The following is a 22,310-nucleotide window of genomic DNA, read 5'->3' on the forward strand; positions in this document are numbered from 1 at the left end:
CTGCTTTGGCACCAAACTGCCAAGCTTTGCGAGAACTTGTGTTTGTTTCTTTGTTTCTGTTTTTGTGTTGGTTAATTCATGTGCCCTTCTTCCCTCCCGGTGGGCCCCCCTCCCCCACCCCGTCCTCTCCACTGGAACCAAGGGCCTGCCTTCAACCCACTGGAGGACGGAAAGAGAAAACGGGGCTCTTTCAAATTCTGTCTATAACAACAGCAAGGAAATTCTAAGTAAAAGCTCTAGGGAGCTCTCATATTAACAGTAAAAAGTGTGGGTGCAAGTTTTGATGACTCAGAAACCTTTTTATTTAATTACCAATCCCCCCCACCAAGCCAGATGCTGGCGGACCAATGTTACTTTACTCTTCAGAGTTGGGTACAAACTGCCTAATTGATGGGAATTCGTTAATCCTATACAAACTTCCCAATGAAAGGAAACAGATATGGAAAGGCAACAAATTATTTTGTGTTGCTTTTCTTATTATAAGGTATTTATCCCAAAGATACAGATGTCGTGAAAAGAAGGACCATCTGTACCCCAATGTTTATAGCAGCAATGACCACGGTCACCAAACTGTGGAAAGAACCAAGATGCCCTTCAGCGGACGAATGGATAAGGAAGATGTGGTCCATATACACTACGGAGTATTATATCTCCATCAGAAAGGACGAATACCCAACTTTTGTAGCAACATGGACGGGACTGGAAGAGATTATGCTGAGTGAAATCAGTCAAGCAGGGAGAGTCAATTATCATATGGTTTCACTTATTTGTGGAGCATAACAAATAGCATGATGGACATGGGGAGATGGAGAGGAGAAGAGAGGTGGGGGAAATTGGAAGGGGAGGTGAACCATGAGAGACTATGGACTCTGAAAAACAATCTGAGGCGTTTGAAGTGGCGGAGGGTGGGAGGTTGGGGTACCAGGTGGTGGGTATTATGGAGGGCACGGATTGCATGGAGCACTGGATGTGGTGAAAAAACAATGAATACTGTTACGCTGAAAATAAATAAATTAATAAATAAACAAATAAAATCTAAATAAATAAATAAAAATAATCAATGGTTGTTATAAAACCTTTGGGAAATAGTTTCTATTTAAAAAAAGAAGAAGAAGAAGAATAGGAGTGTCTGGGTGGCTCAGTGGGTTAAAGCCTCCGCCTTCGGCTCAGGTCATGGTCCCGGGGTCCTGGGATCAAGTCCTGCATCAGGCTCTCTGCTCAGCAGTGAGCCTGCTTCCTCCTCTTTCAGCCTGCCTCTCTGCCTGCTTGTGATCTCTGCCTGTCAAATAAATAAAACCTTTTAAAAAATTAAAAAAATAAAAGAATAAAGGACAAAGATCCTTGTACCTAAAGTCTTACACAAATCCTTGATGATTTCCCAAAAACAAATTTCTGGAAATAAAATTTCTGAGAAAAAGGGTGTGTTTGATGAGCTTTTCCAAACATTGCCCAATTACCCTCCAGAAATTTCCATCCTTGTTATCACCAGGCTCCCTAAGTTCCCTTTTTTTCCCCAATCTCTCTTCTCAGCTTGGGTGCTATAATTTGCTAACAGTTTTCTAATCATGTTAAATAGAATTTCATTGTCTTAATTTACATTTCCTTTCATATCCTAGGTTTGATTGCTTTCACGTATATTTGCTTTTTTGTATTAACTCTTCAAACATTTCCTGTTTTCTGTCCTTCATTTATCTATTGGAATGTTTGACTTTTTACTATTTTTAACGGATAAGAGGATCAACCTTCCTAATGAGGTTATCAACCCTTTGTCATCTGTACTGGAAATATTTTCCCCAGTTGATTTTGGTTTGGGAACTTTGCAAAGTCAAGAAACTTTATATTTCCAGGTAGTCCCCTCTGTTAATATTTCCTTTTAAGGCTTCTTCTGTCTTTAATAAGTTTAGAAATGCTTTTTCTACCCTAACAGATAAATACTGGAATGTTTTTCTAGTTTCTTTCTGGTTTAGCAATTATGTTTAACACTTGGTTACACTGGGAATTTATTTTGACACGTGGTGCAAGGTAGACACTTAACATTTTTTTTTCTACAAAAAATTATTTTTTTAAAGATTTTATTTATTTGACAAAACACAAGTAGGCAGAGAGGGAGGCAGAGGGAGAGGGAGAAACAGGCTCCCCGCTGAGCAGAGAGCTCAATCCCAAGACCCTGGGATCATGACCTAAGCTGAAGGCAGCAGCTTAACCAACTGAGCCACCCAGGCGCCCCTTCCCTACAAAAAATTATTAATAAATTATCGGCCAGAATCTTAAAATTCAATTTCTTTCATTTCTCCCCTTTTTACTACTTAACTTTTGTATCTTGCTGTGTTCCTGCTTCTGGCCTTTATAATCTGCCTCAAATCCTTTTTGGAAGTAGGTAGGGAAGACATAAAATATAAGAAATAAACATCCCCCTGGGATTAGTTGTACTATTTTGCAGTGAATCGTTCCAAAATCCTGTATTGCTTCCACATTTTTCTTGTTTCAGAAACATTAAATCTTAACCCAGGTCACACCTATGGAAGAAAGAGTTGATGCAAAGACTAAAACTGGTCGACCTTTCTCTCTTGAAACGAGGACTGTTTCCCATCTGGCCCCACGGAAGATCATCAGTTGATAAAACTGTATGGCCTCCTCTTCCCTTAACTGTGGCCAGTTTTCTCTGTATCTGACTCTTTGAGACGCAAGCCAAAGAATGGAAGAGAGCAGACTGAAAACCTTCCCTTATCCTAGGCTCACTGATGTGGCAAGGCATGCTTTAGGGACTGAAATTGCTTGCTGTCTGACCCCTGGCTGTCTTAAACTCCATAAACCAAAGAAATATCACAAAATTAACAAGGCTTAATTAACAGACAGCGGAGGATGCCAGTCTACACTTAGTTCTTGCCCAAAGTGGGGCCTGATTTGGACACGGGACCCAGCCTCATTGGCCACAGCTGATCATCAGAGAGGCAAACACCTGGTCCGTGCCAGGACAATCTTTCCCAGGAACTTGGAACTGCAGCAGAAGAGCTGGGGACTCCCATCAGTCTGAGACAGAGCTAACCATCGCTTTCCTGTTGAGGCAAAGTCAGCCAGCTCTCACAGCAAAGAAGAATGAATTAGACAAGGAAGAAGGAAAGATGAGAAACCATGTCTTTCAATTCAATTACGTAACGTGGGCCCCTCACTTTCTGATTCCTGGGTCCGGGCCCTCAAGGTGTGCTGATGCCCAAATTCTATTAAATAGCCACACATCCATCTGCGAATCCCATTTTTCTTGAGTTACTTTGAGTGGGCTTCTGTCCCGGGAAATGACGATCCCAATGAAGACACCCTTGTATCTGGACAGTGCTTTCCAGTTTACAAGGGGTCGCACTGACATTCCCTTTGAGGTAGGTAGGGTCAGCAGGATCATTACCCTCATTTTATAAACAGAGGAAACTGGGATCCTCAAAGTCTTCAGTCACTAGCCAAAGACACCCGGCGAGACTAGGACAGAGCCAAGACTGATTACCAGACTGACAAGTGCTCCGTGATATGACACCGCTTTCTAGTAATCTTGGAAGACATGGAGGGCTTGCATTAAACACTTGCATTCACTTGGCATTCTTCCAGTGTCAACACGAAGCCTGTCTAGTCGGCTTCTGCTGGGTCCCCTGTGCTGGCTCAAGACAATCTAGGGATTCCTGTGTCTTAAATAGTTTAGTTGACATTTAGGAAGCTCGAATACCAAACGTTCTTCTGCTTCCCTTTCCCTGAGAAGCATTTCCTCATATCAGTTAAGACAACCCACTGGTTAAATATATTTTAGGGGCATCGCCTAGGTGACAGTCTGTGGAGAACAGAAAAGAAAGATCTAATCCCCTGATATCGCGTGGAGAGCCTGTTGTCTCATCGGAGATGCTGCGTCTGCCGCATGACCTACAGGGACCCACTGGGTTACTGTTTGTGTTGATGGACGCACAAGGAAGGCTTTGCAGTGAAGGAAATGAAATTGCCCCAAGTGTTAAATTAAAAATTGATTAAGTGGCAGGACGCCTGGACGGCTCAGTCAGTTAAGCATCTGACTCTTGATTTAAACGCAGGTCATGATCTTAGGGTCCTGGGATCGAGCCTGGCATCGGGCTCCATGCTCCGCGGGACGTCTGCTTGGGATTCTCTCTCCCTGTCTCGGTACCTCCCCCTCCGGCATGCTCTCTGGGTCTAAGCGGAATAAGTAAAAATATATTTTAAAAAACTGAAGAAGTGGAGTTGATCAGGAAAGAAGAGATCCCAGATCAGAAAGACTTGACTCAGTCAGGAGAGGGCAGCCAGCCTGGAAAACATAGAAGAGGAGGAGGAGGAGGAGAACACAACTAGTACCCGTGGAGGACCGTGCCGGAGACAGAGATCTCTTCTCCCTCCTCAAGCCGAGGATACACACGTCATCCGCATGGACAACTGAGCGAGAAAGGCAGGGACAGGGAGATCACCTCATCAATGGAACATTTTTATGCAAAAAGGGATAGACCCTCAGCTAAGGGATGATTTATATAAAGGGACTGAACCAAGCTTTAATATGGTTTACATATTTCGGTCATTTTTCCTAGATAACCAGTGAGTAGGGACTTAGAAGGAATGGGATTCCTACTGTAAGCAAATTTAAAATTTTTATTTTCTCTTCACGTCCAAGGTGTACTACAACTTGGCATCCGCTAATATCACCGAAGCCAAATTTCTAGCATGGAAATGAATTATAAGTGGCCATGATAAGAAGACAGCAAATGGTGCATCACGGAAAAGTGATGTTTCAGAGGAGATTTAGGATGATAGGATGTTTTTTAGGACAACTCTAGGAATCTTTCCTATACAAGCAACAGGGGCACAGCAGAAATGAAGTCCGTAGCAGTGAGGGACAGGGACCGGGCGTGACCAGCAAGGGTGGACGTTTGTGAGCTGAACACAAGAAAGTCTAAGCAGATTCTGGAGGTCCTTGGAGGCAAGGCAGGAACCACGGAGGGGACTGCAAGCGTGGCACTTTAAAAGGACCTGTGTGACGGCAGGCTGGACCGGAGTAGGAGCAGCGACAGTGCAAAATAAAGAACACCTCTACGAGGAAACTGCCAGAGCTCAGCCGTCCACAGGACCCATGGCATGGAGAGTCTTTCAAGGGTCCCATCAAATGTCATCCATCTTCTCTGGAAAGCCGCCGGGGACCCCACCGTGCAGAATCAACCACTGTTCCCTCCATGCTCACATAAACACGTGTCCATGCTGCAAAACCCTCGGACCAAATCATGATATGCTTGTTTTTAAAGGCGTTTTCCTTCTGCTCTCTTCCAGCCCTGCCTTTGATCCCGTAAACCCGGATACAAAAAGGAGAGGTCAGTGGTTTCAAGTACTAGAACTCCTTGCTGACAGGCGTGCCTTCCCTTGGAAAGTCTCCACTTGCTCTGGGAGACGCCCGGTAAGGGAAAGTCTTCACTGAGGCCTCAGGGGCCTGGGCCTGGCCTTCGGGGTCTTTGCAGGGTGCTGACCGGAGGGTTCTCTCTGAAGGTGGCAGCTACCGGGGGTTACGGAATGTTCCAGCCCAAAGCCCCATTTTCCCCCAACAGAATGACCCCAGGGAGGCCCGCTGTAGCGGGGCGGGGGGGGGGCGTGTGGCGCTCACTCCCCAGCAGTGCCTCTCATTCCACCCGGGGAGTAGGATTTCTTCCTCTCTGCCCTCGGAATGTCACTCCCCATCACATCCGCACTTTCTCACAGGAGGACATTCGATCCTGCCTTGAGTGCTCGGAGCTCACTCTTCCTGGGCAGACATCAGAAATGCTGCTGTCGGGTCAAGCCCGAGCCTCGCCTGCAGCAGCGACACCCCCCTCCCTGGGGCTGGAGCACGGAAGGCCCATGGCCATGGGGAACTTGCTCTCCCTGAACTTCCCCTCTGCCGCCTCTCCTCTCCCTGACCCCTGGCCCTGGCCCACTGTGGCCAGTCAGAAAGTCTATCCTACAGCTCCTGGGGTCGGTGGTTCTATGACGGTCTCGGAAGGGGGGATGTTCCTGCAACTCCCCCTGGGAGTCATGGGCTCCTGAGGCAGGAGGAGCAGTCGTATTCACTGTCACCGGTCATCTGACAAGGCTCCAAACCTCGCAGGCTCCTTTCCAAGAGGCAGTCTGGCATCGCACAGTGGCTAGAAGCGTGCACTCCAGAGCCTGCAGCGCGACTGCCGGGGTCTAGCTCAGCTCTGTGCCCCCGAACACGTTTCCTACATTTCCTCCTGTGTGAGAGTGGAAGCAAGGGCCGTCCGGGTGGCTCGGTCGGTGGAGAATCTGACTCTTGATGTTTGGCTCAGGGGATGATCTCAGGGTTGTGGGATGGAGCCCCACACAGGGTTCTGCACTCAGGGGAGTCTGCTTGAGATTCATTCTCTCTCTCTCTCCCTCTCTCTCCGCCTCTCCCCCTTTCAAATAAATGTTTTTTTAAAAGTGGAAATCAAAATAACATCTACTTTGTAGAGATATTATGGGGATTAAGTCAGTGGATTCATGGATAGGCACTTAGAACAATGCCTAGCGTTCAGGAAGTGCCACAGGAAGTAGCATTCAGAATGCAGGGGGGGTCTGTTAGTATTATTATTGTGGTTGTTGTTGTTGATGATTTTTGTTAAGAGTTGGAAAGCCGGCCTGCCCCGATGGCAAGCTCTGTGCTTTCGAGGCAGAGAGCCTGAGCCTTCAGACGATCATGTGGAGGAAGAGAAAGGACGGGCGACCTCTGGGATGGGAGGGACGGAGGGTCTCTGGGGTCCCCTGGCAGGGACCTGTGTTCCTCCCCGGGGCAGGCTTCCCTGATCACCAAGACTGGGACGGTGAGATCCCTCAGGTGAGAACAGGGGGATCTTGCGGCCCCCGGACGGGGGCTCTCATGCCGCTGGAAATACGGGCGTCAGCGTCTCTGAATCCCAAGGCAAATCTCCCTCGTAAGAGCACCTCGTCTTGGACTCACTCAAGGCAGCTTCCTTCAGAAGAGGGGGTGATGGGCCCCATTTCCAGGGAAAAGGGAAGTCCCTGTCTGTCAATGGAGTGTGGCCTGTCTGCAGCGGGGACACTGCATGGCCGTGAGAAGCAACAGCAGGCGTGCCGTGACGGGACCTCACTTCTCTCCCCACTGGAGGTAGGTGGCAGACGGGTCCCCCCCTCCTGCTCTCGGCACCACCCTGGGTAGCGGGAAGGGGGAGATCTCAAAGGGGGTGATTCTAAACCTCAATTAATAAAGCAGGAAGCAATTCAAGAAAGGATGTGACTGTCTTTGAACCCTGAGTTCCTGTGGTTACGTCCACTCACGGTGCCTGACATCCTGGCCATGTTTCTATTGTCTATTCCCAGGAACACAGTGTGTCGTCTCTCCTGGGGAGACTACCGGCCCTGTCGTGGAGACTACACGGGGCCACCTCTGATCCGCGGGACACCTGAGGCTGCAGAGCCAGAGCCTGGCACACGGAGGTGGACGGTGTCCTAAACACTTCCGCCCCGAAAGGCCTGCCACCACCCCCCACTTCTTTCCCTAACAGGAATTCTGTTCAATCTCTGAGTTAGCAAAGACAAGCACGGCGACTAATGCCGCGTTCTTATGAAATCTCTCGACAGACCCCAACTCAGAAAACCAAAAAGGGCAACATTCACATGCCGGTCCTGCCCACTGGTCACCACTTTCTAACCCTCCAACCCTCCGCAGCCTACAAGTGGTCAAGGCTTCCGCAGGGTCCTCCCAGAGGGGCCCTCGCGCAGAGACCACAGGTCCTGCCAAGACCACGGGGCCTCAGGGGCCTGGGATCTTCCCTCAAGCTCACCTAAATCCTAACCATTGCACCCACTATGCACTGGTTTTAGTAGATTATATTGTATGTCTACACTGTGTGACCCAACGCTCCTAGACCCCCTTGTGCTGAAGAAAGGTGTCTTTTCAGAATTAACGAGAGCAGAATCTCTCTCTCTTTCTCTCTCTCTCTCTCTCTCTCTCTGTCACTCACACACACACACACACACACACACACAGAAACCCAAGACTGAAATCTCAAAGGGCAACACCTTGATCTGGGCATTTAACACGAATTCCCCCCGACAGTTTCAGAACATGGCAGGGTGGGCTACTGGGTATAATTTATCGTCGAATGGCTGCAAGGAAATTGTGGTCACTTGTTAAAGTGGCCCTTTTGTAACAAGAAAAAAAGCCCTCAAAACAAACAACAGCAAAGACAAACAAACAAAAATACACAGCCCCGCAAAAGGCAGTGCATAGAAATGTCTCCGGGATAAAGCCCTCTGTGCCGAAGCTCGTGCTTGCGGGAGAAAACAAAGCCAGACTGGGTTTGTGCTAAAGGTCCAAGTCGACCTCTCTGCCTCCCTCCCGCACCTCCCAGCTGGACCTCAGCTCATTTAATTACACATCCCGCCCATGTGCGTCCCCCGAGTCCTAGCCCCTCCCCCCCGGTCACAGGACATGTGCAATCTATTTGCTTTGTGGCCCCAGATTCCTCCAGGGACATGATGGACACCGGTCTGTCTGGCCAGGAGCCGAGTGGTGGAGCAGTCTGAATGCCCAGTAAACAGGAACCCACACCTGCCACCTGAGTTTGAAGCCTGTTGAGAGAGACAACTGCGTCTGCTTTATCTCTGATGAGAACAGACTGGCGGCATGGCTGCGCCCTGTGGTCAGAAGGTCTCGCTCCCAGCGCCTCTCACTACTGCCCCGGGCTGGCAGGGCTGCCTCCCAGGACACATCTAGGTCTGCAGGACAAAACCGTGTCCTGACGTAGGATGTTCTTGAACCACCGATAGAGTGCTCTTAAACACCTCGAACAGTGGACAGGGCAGGTGGTTTGGAGCGGGAAGAACACCATAGACCTGTTCAAGTCTGTGCTCTCCCACTGTGGCCATGGGAAAGGAATTTTACCCCAGGCCCTCATTTGCAAAAGAGAAATCGCCACACCTTGTCTGCCTCAATCTCAGACAGTGTGAGGGTGGGGGGGGGGCACCCTGTACATAACGCACTTGAACTCTGAAGGTATTTACAGGTATCACGTATTGTTTCCACGAATTCAGAAACTACTAAATACTTACCAAATCAGTTTATAAATATAAAAAGGCCCCAAAAGGTAGTACACATGGAAGGTATGAGATACACAAAATCTGTTGTCAATTAAAAAATGTTTCCCGTTTCCCCAAAGGGTACCAAGGGGTCATTAGCTTTACAGCACACATAATCTTCCAAAAGAACCCGTGAGTTTTACCGGTCTAGCTGTTCTTCTTACAGGACTTACATGGTTGCTGCATGTCTTGTATCGAATATTCTGTCCTTCGCAGTTCCTAGAGGGGAAAAAAAAAAGAGGGAAAAAGAAATGATTTCATAGAAGCGGCAAGCAGCTCAAAAGAAAGAGGACAGAGGGAGGGCGGGAGGAGCCGGGGGAGGGGGAGGAGGAGCAGGGGGAGGGGGGGAGGAGCAGGGGGAGGGGGGGAGGAGCAGGGGGAGGGGGGAGGAGCCGGGGGAGGGGGGGAGGAGCAGGGGGAGGGCGGGAGGAGCCGGGGGAGGGGGAGGAGGAGCAGGGGGAGGGGGGGAGGAGCCGGGGGAGGGGGGGGAGGAGCAGGGGGAGGGGGAGGAGGAGCAGGGGGAGGAAAAGAAAGAAAACGAGGGAGTGTGGGAGTGAGGGGAAGGAGGAAGGAAGGAAAGAAAACGTGCAACACAAGGTGATACTCGCGAAACTTACATCAGTCTGGGTTACCTCAGAGATTCCAAGTTTAAATTCTAAGAAATAACTTTCAAAGAATCAGAAGGGCGGAAGGTCTCATGAAAGTGTCCCTTTGAACAGAGAGTGAATTCTTCAGCTGCATCAATGGAATGCTACTACTTACGTGCAGTTTGCACCCTGGCAGCCACGGAACCCCTGACATTAATGTGTAACGTGTGTGCCTACTTGTGGGGTTTTTTTTTCTGTGAATAGGAAGAGGAAGCTCCGGGTGCATGCATTCGTGCACGGTGTCCCCCCGCTCCCTGAAGGACCCTAAGCTGGCTGGGCTCTCCGTGACCTCTGTCTGTAATCGATACGATGGACTCCGTGAGACTCTGGCTAGAGGCAACGCTTCCACATTTTCTTCCAACTACTGGCCTTACGGAACGGAAGCTGCAAAATCGTGTCCAGGTGATTTCCCTGGGATGCTGGTGCTATAGGGTCCGAAGTCATCTGTAGGCTTGAGAACCCCCCCAAATGACCCCCACGAGCTCTATCCTCCCCTCCAGCCAGTGGCTCGGGAACCTTGCCAACTCGTTCTCCCGGCCCTGTCTTCCTTAGGATGCTCAGGGTTCCAACCCGCAGGTGCTTTCCTCAACCAGGGCTTGCTGCTCTGTAGTTTGTATTAACTCCTTACAGCTAGCTGGTCTGCTAACGGTACTTCCCAACTTCTCTGTTATACATTCTTTTTTTTTTTTTTTTTTTTAAACCTTTGATTTACCTGGTCAGTTCAATGGTAGATTCCCAGCAAAGAAAGCTAAACACAGGCTTCACTCAACATCTGGCTTTAAAAGTTGGTTGATACTATTTCAATGTTTTAAAATATTTAGTCTTAGAAGAATAGAAAAAATTTTTAAAAGATTTTATTTATTTGAGAGAGAGTGAGAGATCATAAGCAGGAGGGAAGGGGCAGAGGAAGAGGGAGAAGCAGACTCCCCACTGAGCAGGGAGTCCGATGCGGGGCTCGATCCAGGGACTCCAGGATCATGACCTGAGCAGAAAGCAGGTGCTTAACCAACTAAGCCACCCAGACACTGCAAGAAAATACATTTTTAAGAACTGGGTCTGAGTGGGGGCACCCGGGTGGCTCAGTCAGTTAAGCATCTGACTCCTGATTTGGGAGCTCAGGTCATGATCTCAGGGTCCTGATATGGAGCCCTGCACTGGGCTCACTCACTGAGATCTTCTCTTTCCCTTCCCTCTGCTCCTCCCTCTCTTAAAAAAAAAAGAAAGTGGATCTGGATGGATCTGATTTTTGGCTGCTACGGTTTAAATAGGAGCCTCTATGACATTGATAATCCGTTTCAGTAATATACCATCATCGCACATACCTGCTGACGATTTCATTCTTATTGATTACAAAAAGAGTACGTGAAAACTAATAATACGCCAAGAAGTGTAAAGGAGAATAATCAATCTTTCTAAATCCCATCACCAAGACCTTCCTTCTCCCTACTTTGGCATTTAATCACCCCGTGTTTCTGAGTGACTTACGGATGTGAAATCCTAGTACAATTCAGCCTTGGATTAGTTTTCATCTCATATAACAAGCAGACCCTCATTTCATTACTAATTCTTCGGAGAAATATTTCAGTGACTATGTAATAGTCCATTATACAGACACTGCATTTTTTGTAGACCTGAATTTAAATGTTCTTAATTGTGGTGAAACACACATACCATAAATTTACCAACGTAACCGTTTTTGGATACACAGTCCAGCATTAAGTACATCCACATTGCTGTACAGACAATGTGTGGTCATTTATGCTGCCTCTTTTCCCCCCATGCTTCTTACATTTACATATGGTAGAATTCACCTTTTGGGGGGGTGTACAATTTTACAAGTTTTGACGAATCCATCCTCCACGTGAGTAATTTTCTTTTACTGGCATGGTTATTTTGTATTTTATGTTTGACCCTTTCTGATCCTGCTTTCCACTTTTTCTTTCTTTGCAATCCTTCTCAAACTACCCACGTTCATCTCATACCATCCCTTCCTGTCTGTTCCACGTGTAGCACGGATCCCTATTGGGATTACGGAGACAACACATGGGAAGAACTTTGGGAGTGGGGGTGGAAATCACAGCATTATGGCTGCCTCAGAAAGCATTATCTAAATGACAGTTAAAGTTCTGAACTCAAAGGCAGACCACGTATACAATCAGTTGCCCTTGCTTAGTACAATTCTTACAAGTTCGGCTTTAGGACGTCTTCCCAGATGCTATGTTATAATAGGTTGACCAGTCTCCGCATCTTGTAACATTGCCTATTTCCTCTGTTTTGTGTCTTGTCATACATGACCCTCAAGTTTATTAAACTTTCGATGAGACTACATGAAACTTGAAACATTCAAGAAGGACCAAACTGGGAGGCTGGCGGGAAAACCGGATTATAGGGTGGAGAAGTCTCTCTCTTGGTCAACGGGAAGTGACGCCATTCTCCTGGGAGACAAGAGCTAAGCCAGTGGACAAGGTCATGCACTTACATGACTTATTTCATTGTGCTTTTATGTGCAGGGGGTGAGGGGAGAAGAAAATAAATTACAGAAAAAAGTGGTGGACGGGGATTTAAAGTACTCTGTTTATTTTGGAAAGGCCCCAACTGAGAAAAGCAGCTAATAGATTAGGGAAGTGATAACCAAAACCTTTTGTACCACACTGACTTAGAACCCTAAAAGGCTTTTAATTTTACTGTCCAGAGACCAGGCAAACTGCAAAGAAACAAGTTAAGAGAGTATTTGAATTGAAATACTGATATACAGAAAAACAAAACAGTCAAAACCTATAAAGAATGATATTCTCTTTAAAAACATTCTGGAACTTCAGAAAAAATGATTTCAGAGGCATTGGTACCATTTGTTTAACTTCAGCGGTTTTTAAAATGAGAAGCAAAACTACCGTTGTAGGGATGCCTGGTGGCTTGGTCAGTGAAGCATCTGCCTTCAGCTCAAGTCATGATCCCAGGGTCCTGGGATCGAGTCCCACATCGGGCTCCCTGCTCAGTGGGAGCCTGATTCTCCCTCTCCACCCTGCTTGTGTTCTCTCTTGCTATCTTGTCACTACCTGTCTCTCTCTCAAATAAATAAATAAAATCTTTAAAAAAGAAAGAAAGAGGGGCGCCTGGGTGGCTCAGTGGGTTGGGCCGCTGCCTTCGGCTCAGGTCATGATCTCAGGATCCTGGGATCGAGTCCCGCGTCGGGATCTCTGCTCAGCAGGGAGCCTGCTTCTCTCTCTGCCTGCCTCTCTGTCTACTGTGAACTCTCTCTGTCAAATAAATAAATAAAATCTTTAAAAAAAAAAAAAAAGAAAGAAAGAAAGAAAAGAAAAACTACTTTTGTAAAAAGAAATTTAAAACTAAAAGGAAAAAAATGTATCCTTGAAAACAGCTTCTGGTTGTGTCTCAGGTCTGTTGTATAGACCAGACGGTCACAGTCTACACCCCATTGCCATCTGCTGTGCCCTGATTGTAAGCCTGGGACCCAGGAGGCACGAACCTGCGTCTTAACCGACGAGACCAAAAATGTAAACCTAAGACATGAGGCTATCGCCACGACCAATCCCACTACAAGGGCAGCAAAGTGACATGGAAAGAGAGTATTTTACTTCATGAACTCTCAAATACAGAGTACCATTCTGGATTCATTCCTTCATCCCTTCTCCAAGAACTTCTTATGGTGAAACTACTAAGTACCAGAATGTGGTTATAAATATGAGGGAAGACCACCTCTCAATTCCCCGTACCAACCAGTAGTAAGATTTTGGTTTTTTTTAACCCAACTATCTGGCCAACATTTTTAACGTTGTCCTTCACATCAAGCGAACACAGTGAACTCACTGACTGATCTCTATGGATGTGGTATGTCCTGGTGATACTTCAGTGTGAAAATGAATGACCACTTTGTGAAACAGGCATGAAATGAAATTCAAGTTATTTTAAAGTTAAGGACACTGGAGTCCTAATTCCCCAAGCAGGAACCTGCCAGCTTATTCTGGAAATAATTCCTTTGGCCCCAAGCAACCAAGCTGCAGAAAGACTGCTTCCAAGTTTTTAATTTCATTCTAATTATTATATGCAAGAGCTCATGGTTATCAGGAGTAAATGAAAATTCAAGAACATCATTTCACGATTATGTATTTTCTACCCATTACAACATTCGTAACACCCTGAAATTGGAGATTTTTGAAGCCATAAATTTATGAATATATAAAAAACATATGTTGATTTCACATGAGGATATATTAAAAACATTAATAAAATTTCCCTGGAGTTTATAGCAGTATAATTTATTACACTCATTTGATGATATAGTGACTCAAATACTCGAGTCTTAAAGACAGTGAAGCATGAGTTTTGAAGAATAAAAATATATTAATTTTTTAACTAGTAGTTAACTTAAACCTGTTTCCCATGGTTGGCAGTTGACTAGCATATCGAGTTACAAACTTCTGCAAGAAAGACCTCTGGCTGAGTGACGGTCGGCAATGCAAAAACACTGACCGTGAATTTAAATATAATCAAATCCTGAAATAACATTATCCACAAAGAAATCAATGAACAAAATAGCTGCATTCACTTCCTTCCCTAAATCGGGAATTTAAATAAGCACCTTGATAAAAAAGAGATGGCACCGAAATGCTTTCAAAAGCTTTGAGATGGTGCTTTATTTGATTTTATATGTATCCACCTCTGTCTTCCTCCTCCAAGAAAAATGGACCACAGAGCTCCCTATTTATGAAGATTTAATAAGTCTCCAAGGCTCTCCTAGGATAAAGAGACCTGATAAGCTTTCCAAGGGAAGTAAACCTACTTCTTAAGAACCTCAGGGTACTTTCAAAGTGACAGTAAACATTTTTAATGTGGGAAGGGGTCGGGAATGATGAAAGTTTGAGGCTGCCCAAAAGGGGGAAGCAGGGACGTGTTGAACCATTAATTCATCTGTCGCCCTTCTTCTGAATTGCTATAATTCAATTTTTAGGCAGAGACATGATGTTACTGCCCCTGTTTCTCATGACAGATGTGGAGGGAATGGGGGGGGGGGGTGTGCCACAGGCCTGGCCCCATGCCAGGATCCAAGCTGGTGACAGGACATATGATATATATCACCATACCTTTATCTGACTATACATACCACAGGGCATACTATTCTCGCATTCAATTTTTTAAAATACTTGATTAGGATCTTTCCTCGCCTGATATATTTTTCAAATTAGATGAGCTCAGGGAGTAAACAAATTTGGAGACTCTCAGGCCTAAGAACAAATTTCAGAAGACAAGTTAAGATTTGTTCATAAATAGGCTAAAAAAACACTAACGTCCTAAAAAACTGAAACGAATTAAGCAAGTACTGCTTCAGGAATGAACACTTGAAATAGAGACGCAATATGTATAACTGAATTGTTTTTGTGTTCTTACAAGTATTTTATTATGAAATGTTTTAAGTCCACACAAAAAAAGTAAGAATGACACAAACTCATATACCCACTAGTAAGCCTCATTGTTTCTTAAAGTTTTCTTTGGAATTATTTTTAAGGAATGCATCAGTCCTGGGGCACCTGAGTGGCTTAGTCGTTAAGCAACTGCTTTTGGCTCAGATCATGATCCTGCGGTACTAGAATCCAGCCCTCCCTACATCGGGCTCCCTGTTCGGCAAGAAGCCTGCTTCTCCCTCTCCCACTCCCTCCGCTTGTGTTCCCACCCTCAGTGTCTTTCTCTGTGTCAAAGAAAGAGAGAGAGAGAGAGAGAGAGAGAGAGAGAGAAAGGAAGGAAGGAAGGAAGGAAGAAAGAAAGAAAGGAATCATTACAGACATGTCTCCAAAGGCAAGGAAAACAAAAGCGAAAATGAACTTTTGGGACTTCATCGAGATAAAAGCCTTCTGCATAATAAAGGAAATAGTCAACAGAACAAAGAGGCAACTCATGGAATGGGAGAAGATATTTGCAAATGACACTACAGTTAAAGGGCTGATATCCAAGATCCATAAAGAACTTCTCAAACTCAACAGCCAAAAAACAAAGAGGTTAAAAATGGGCAGAAGACATGAACAGACACTTCTCCAAAGAAGAACACAAATGGCTAACAGACACATGAGAAAATGTTCATCATCATTAGCCATCAGGGAGATTCAAATCAAAACCACATTGAGATACCACCTTACACAAGTTAGAATGGTCAAAATAGACAAGTCAAGAAATAACGAGTATTGGAGAGGTTGTGGAGAAAGGGGAATCCTCTTAGGCTGTTGGTGGGAATGCAAGTTGGTGCAGCCACTCTGGAAACAGTATGGAGGTTCCTCAAAAAGTTAAAAGTAGAGCTACCCTATGACCTAGCAATTGCACTACTGGGCATTTACCCCAAAGATACATATGTAGTAACAAGAAGGGCCACATGCACCCCAATGTTCACAGCAGCAATGTCCACAATTGCCAAACTGTGGAAGGAGCCATGATACCCTTCAACAGTCCAAGGGATACAGAAGATGTGGTCTATATACTCAATGGAATATTACGCAGCCATCAGAAAGGATGAATACCCAACTTTTGCATCAACATGTATGGGATTGGAGGAGATTATGCTGAGTGAAATAAGTCAAGCAGAGAAAGTAAATTGTCATATGGTTTCATTTATTTGTGGAACGTAAGAAGTAGCATGGAGGACATTAGGAGAAAGAAGGGAAAAATAAAGAGGGAGAAATCAGGGCAGGAGAAGAACCATGAGAGACTATGGACTCCTGGACTCTGGGAAACAAACAGGGTTTTAGAGGGGAGGGGATAGGAGGAGGGATTATCCTGCTGTTGGGTACTGAGGAGAGCATGGATTGCATGGAGCACTGGGTGTTATATATACAACAATGAATCATGGAACACTACATCAAAAACTAAAAAAAATTAAATCAACTCTATGGTCAACTAATCTTCGACAAAGCAGGAAAGAATGTCCAATGGAAAAAAGACAGCCTCTTCAATAAATGGTGTTGGGAAAATTGGACAGCCACATGCAGAAAAATGAAACTGGACCATTTCCTTACACCACACACGAAAATAGACTCAAAATGGATGAAAGACCTCAATGTGCAAAAGGAATCCATCAAAATCCTTGAGGAGAACACAGGCAGCAACCTCTTCGACCTCAGCCGCAGCAACATCTTCCTAGGAACAACGCCAAAGGCAAGGGAAACAAGGGCAAAAATGAACTATTGGGATTTCATCAAGATCAAAAGCTTTTGCACAGCAAAGGAAACAGTTAACAAAATCAAAAGACAACTGACAGAATGGGAGAAGATATTTGCAAACGACGTATCAGATAAAGGACTAGTGTCCAAAATCTATAAAGAACTTAGCAAACTCAACACCCAAAGAACAAATAATCCAATCAAGAAATGGGCAGAGGACATGAACAGACATTTCTGCAAAGAAGACATCCAGATGGCCAACAGACACATGAAAAAGTGCTCCATATCACTCAGCATCAGGGAAATACAAATCAAAACCACAATGAGATATCACCTCACACCAGTCAGAATGGCTAAAATCAACAAGTCAGGAAATGACAGATGCTGGCGAGGATGTGGAGAAAGGGGAACCCTCCTACACTGTTGGTGGGAATGCAAGCTGGTGCAGCCACTCTGGAAAACAGCATGGAGGTTCCTCAAAATGTTGAAAATAGAACTGCCCTATGACCCAGCAATTGCACTATTGGGTATTTACCCTAAAGATGCAAACGTAGTGATCCAAAGGGGCACGTGCACCCGAATGTTTATAGCAGCAATGTCCACAATAGCCAAACTATGGAAAGAACCTAGATGTCCATCAACAGATGAATGGATCAAGAAGATGTGGTATATATACACAATGGAATACTATGCAGCCATCAAAAGAAATGAAATCTTGCCATTTGCGACAACATGGATGGAACTAGAGCGTATCATGCTTAGCGAAATAAGTCAAGCAGAGAAAGACAACTATCATATGATCTCCCTGATATGAGGAAGTGGTGATGCAACATGGGGGCTTAAGTGGGTAGAAGAAGAATCAATGAAACAAGATGGGATTGGGAGGGAGACAAACCATAAGTGACTCTTAATCTCACAGAACAAACTGAGAGTTGCTGGGGGGAGGGGGTTTGGGAGAAGAGGGTGGGATTATGAACATTGGGGAGGGTATGTGCTTTGGTGAGTGCTGTGAAGTGTGTAAACCTGGTGATTCACAGACCTGTACCCCTGGGGATAAAAACATATGTTTATAAAAATAAAAAATTTTTAAAAAAAAGAAAAAATAAATAAATTACCACAAAAAAAAAAACTAATGATGGTTGTCTTTCTCCGCTTGACTTATTTCGCTAAGCATGATATGCTCTAGTTCCATCCATGTCGTTGCAAATGGCAAGATTTCATTTCTTTTAATGGCTGCATAGTATTCCATTGTGTATATATACCACATCTTCTTGATCCATTCATCTGTTGATGGACATCTAGGTTCTTTCCATAGTTTGGCTATTGTAGACATTGCTGCTATAAACATTCGGGTGCACGTGCCCCTTCGGATCACTACGTTTGTATCTTTAGGGTAAATACCCAGTAGTGCTACTGATATGAGGAATTGGAGATGCAACATGGGGGATTAAGGGGGCAGGAGAAGAATCAATGAAACAAGATGGGATTGGGAGGGAGACAAACCATAAGCGACACTTAATCTCACAAAACAAACTGAGGGTTGCTGGGGGGAGGGGGGTTGGGAGAAGGGGCTGGGGTTATGGACATTGGGGAGGGTATGTGCTATGGTGAGTGCTGTGAAGTGTGTAAACCTGGCAATTCACATACCTGTACCCAGGGGGATAAAAATATATTACACGTTTATAAAAAATAAAAAATTAATTTAAAAAAACTAATGATGGACTGTACGATGACTAACATAAAAAAAAAAAAGAAAAGAAGTGTATCATGACAGATACAGTAGAAGTCCCCTGCCAAACCCCTTCAATCCTATTCTCTTGCCTCCCTCTGCAGAGGCAAAGAAATAAGTGGTATCAGAGCGTACATGACCTTCCACAACTTGATTTTTAAAAATTTGTATCAACACTATGTTTTTGAGAACATCCATGTTGACAGATGCAACTCAATTTCATCCATTTTTATGGTTCCATGGGAACACCATGTTTTCCTAAAACCCCGATTTTCCTAAAGTTGATGAAGATTCTGCAAAAAGCAATCTTATGCAATAGCCTTAGGTATATCTGCATGCATTTCCATGGGATACATACCAGGGTGGGTCTATTCTCTTGTGGGCACTTACAGCTTCGCTGTGACTAGATACTGACATACTGCTCTCCGAAGGGAGAATACCAATTTTCACCCCCATTCATAGTGCAGGAAGGTTTTTATTTTCATACATCTAGGTCAATATTTGGCATTTTAAAATGTTTAGGTGGTGGGTATCAGAGAGGGCACGGATTGCATGGAGCACTGGGTGTGGTGCAAAAACAATGAATACTGTTACACTGAAAAGAAATTTAAAAAAAATTTTTTTAAATAAAATGTTTTACATTTTGCGTAACCTGAAGAAATAAAATATCTCATTTTGCGTTCTTTTGTGTCTTTTTGTGAATGAGGTTAATATCGCCATTTGTTTCTGACTAAGCAGTTTTCCCTTCTGTGAATTTCCTGTTCACATTCTTTTTTTTTTCTTGTATTTTTTTTATTAAATTGATTTATTTATTTTCAGAAATACAGTATTCATTATTTTTTCACCACACCCAGTGCTCCATGCAATCCGTGCCCTCTCTAATACCCACCACCTGGTACCCCAACCTCCCACCCCCCCGCCACTTCAAACCCCTCAGATTGTTTTTCAGAGTCCATAGTCTCATGATTCACCTCCCCTTCCAATTTACCCCAACTCCCTTCTCCTCTCTAACACCCCTTGTCCTCCATGATAATAGTTATGCTCCACAGATAAGTGAGACCATATGACAATTGACTCTCTCTGCTTGACTTATTTCACTCAGCATAATCTCTCCAGTCCCGTCTATGTTGCTACAAAAGTTGGGTATTCATCCTTTCTGATGGAGGCATAATACTCCATAGTGTATATGGACCACATCCTCTGTATCCATTCGTCCGTTGAAGGGCATCTTGGTTCTTTCCATAGTTCAAATTCTTTCTTCATTTTTCTACAAGTTTGTTTTTGCCTTTGTTTTACTGGTATGGAGAAGTTATTTAAACAGTTCAGATACTAATCCTTTAATTTCTATATTCACTGTCAAGAGTCTCCCACTCTGGGCTTTTCTTTTGGTTTATGGTATATTTTTATGACATAAAATTATTTGTGTGGTGGACTTGAATTTATCAATATTTTCCTTTGTAACTTTAAACTCTTTATATCTTAGTTAAGGAATAATTCACTACCTGGAGATCATAAAGACATTCTTTGGTATTTTCTTCTAAAGGTTTTCTTTTAAGCTTTGCTTTTCGTAAGTAGAGTTTAATATACCTAGAATGTATTCTTTATGTGTACTGACATTTTCTAATATTTCCCCTTTGGATATCAATATTCATACCTGAGCTCCATGTACTGAATATCCACCCTTAATCTAAAGATTTTTAGTGCCTCCTCTAATATATTTCAAGTGCTGATATATATTTTTTTCTTGGATCTCCATTTTGCTACACTGGTCTCTTATTGGTACCCAAGCTACTATGATAGTTAAATTTCTTAAATTTCAGTGTTTGGGCAAGTTACCCATCTTGTTTTTTGAAAACCTGTTTTCATTACCTTTGTATTTCCATATGATTCTTAGAATTGGGAGTTACACTTAATTTAAAGATTAATTTGGGGAGGAAATGATATTTTTATGATGTGACTTCCTATTTATGAACATATTATATTTCGCCATTTGTTTAGGTGAGATTTTTAAATCATTCAAAAAGGTCTTGTACATCTACCGAATATTTTACAAGATACCTCATATTTTCTTAGTAGGGCAAATGGTGTCTTCTTGATATTTTGTTTTCTCGGTTCTTGCTACCATACAAGAATACAGTTATCTGTGCATTAATCTTGTTTACAGTACCAGGACTCGTATTAGTCCTATTTTTTTATGTGTAGATATTCTTATTCTCTTAGACAATCAGTCTCTGAATCGTGAGAACTTTATCTCTTCCTTTCTAATTCTTATACTTTGTAATTCTTTCTCTTGCCTGAATACACTGATTAGAGCCTCAGAAACATTAACAAATATAAACTATGACAGCGGGCATTCTTATTTCATATCTAATATCAGAGAAAAGGCCGTAGTATTTTACTATGAAGGATGCTATCTACTATAAATTAAAGAGTACACCTCTCTTTCTAGTCTGCTAAATTTTTCTTTCCAGTTATGAAAAAAATGCATCAATATAGATAACTGTAATTTTTCTCTTATGTCATCAATGCTGTGTCTGATGGTGCTTACTCGTGGCAAATATTTCCTGTTGTATTATGTATGTTAGGATAGCAAACTAATCTTAAATAAGGGATCTACTGATAGGACTAGGAATCCCATAAAGCCCGCCTCAGTGGTTTGTCCCTCCATATCTTTTGTTACTGCCAGTAGCCTCAGAGCTTTCAAGGGTTCCAAGACCATTTTTCATATTAATTTCTCACCTCAAAACTTCCACAATCATAAAGGATATATCATTCAACTCAATATGTACAATAAATGTAAATTGATATACACGTAACTCAAACCTTAGGGAACAGGTTCATTGTTCCCAAGTGGAAACTTTTTTTAATTCACTGTTGAGACCAAGAATTTAAAATCTTCTATGCTGGTATATGGCTTTTTTTGTTGGTCCCAGTCCATCTGTTTAGGAAACATATGGACTTACAAAGGTCCTACCTTAATATTATGGTTGGAGTCCCTACACTGTGCCTCTTACACCTCCAGACTTGATCTCTTGTGATTACGAAGGAATTGAAACTCTACAGTCTGAGTTTTGGGCACCAGGAGATTCCTCCTCCATTCCCCCAGATAACCAACCACAGGATCAGGTATGAACTTCTTGGTCTGGTATTTAGTTACCTCTTTGTTTAATTTTTGGTTCTGTGGATTTCCTTTCATTTCTTCTAAGTTCACCTATATTTCTTTATTGAGACTTGTTAATGTTGCAGGGGTTTTTATCCAAGTAACATACAGTGTGAGATTCGTTTCAGGTGTAGAATATAGTGATGCGAGAATTCTGCACATTACTTAGTGCCCATCATGGGGAGTGTGCTTTGATTTCCCCTTTATCTATTTCAGCCTCACTCTCCTCACCTCTGGTAACCACCAGTTTGTTCTCTGTATTTAAGAGTCTAGGATTTTTTTTTGTCTCTTTTCTTCTTTGTTTTGTTTCTTATATTCCATAGATGAATGAAATCTTATGGTATATATCATTCTCTGATTGCCTTACTTCATTATATTTTTATTACTATGATTATATAATTATAATAACCATTCTTATATATTATAATATATTATAACTACATATTATTATATATACAACCTCTTGCTCCATCCATGTTGTTGTAAATGGCAAGATTTCATTCTTTTTT

At 43.6% G+C, this 22,310-nt stretch overlaps 1 protein-coding gene across 1 annotated transcript in view; it reads right to left on the reverse strand.

The window, feature by feature from the left end:
- ADAMTSL3 (ADAMTS like 3) overlaps positions 1–22,310 on the reverse strand; it is a 339,850-nt gene that overhangs the window by 195,530 nt on the left and 122,010 nt on the right. Inside the window, exon 5 of the mRNA XM_059179851.1 lies at positions 9,276–9,321. Coding sequence (XP_059035834.1) covers positions 9,276–9,321 — 46 coding nt within the window. The remainder of the gene's footprint in view (positions 1–9,275; positions 9,322–22,310) is intronic.

Source organism: Mustela lutreola, chromosome 7, assembly GCF_030435805.1.
Source record: "Mustela lutreola isolate mMusLut2 chromosome 7, mMusLut2.pri, whole genome shotgun sequence".
NCBI lineage: Eukaryota > Metazoa > Chordata > Mammalia > Carnivora > Mustelidae > Mustela > Mustela lutreola.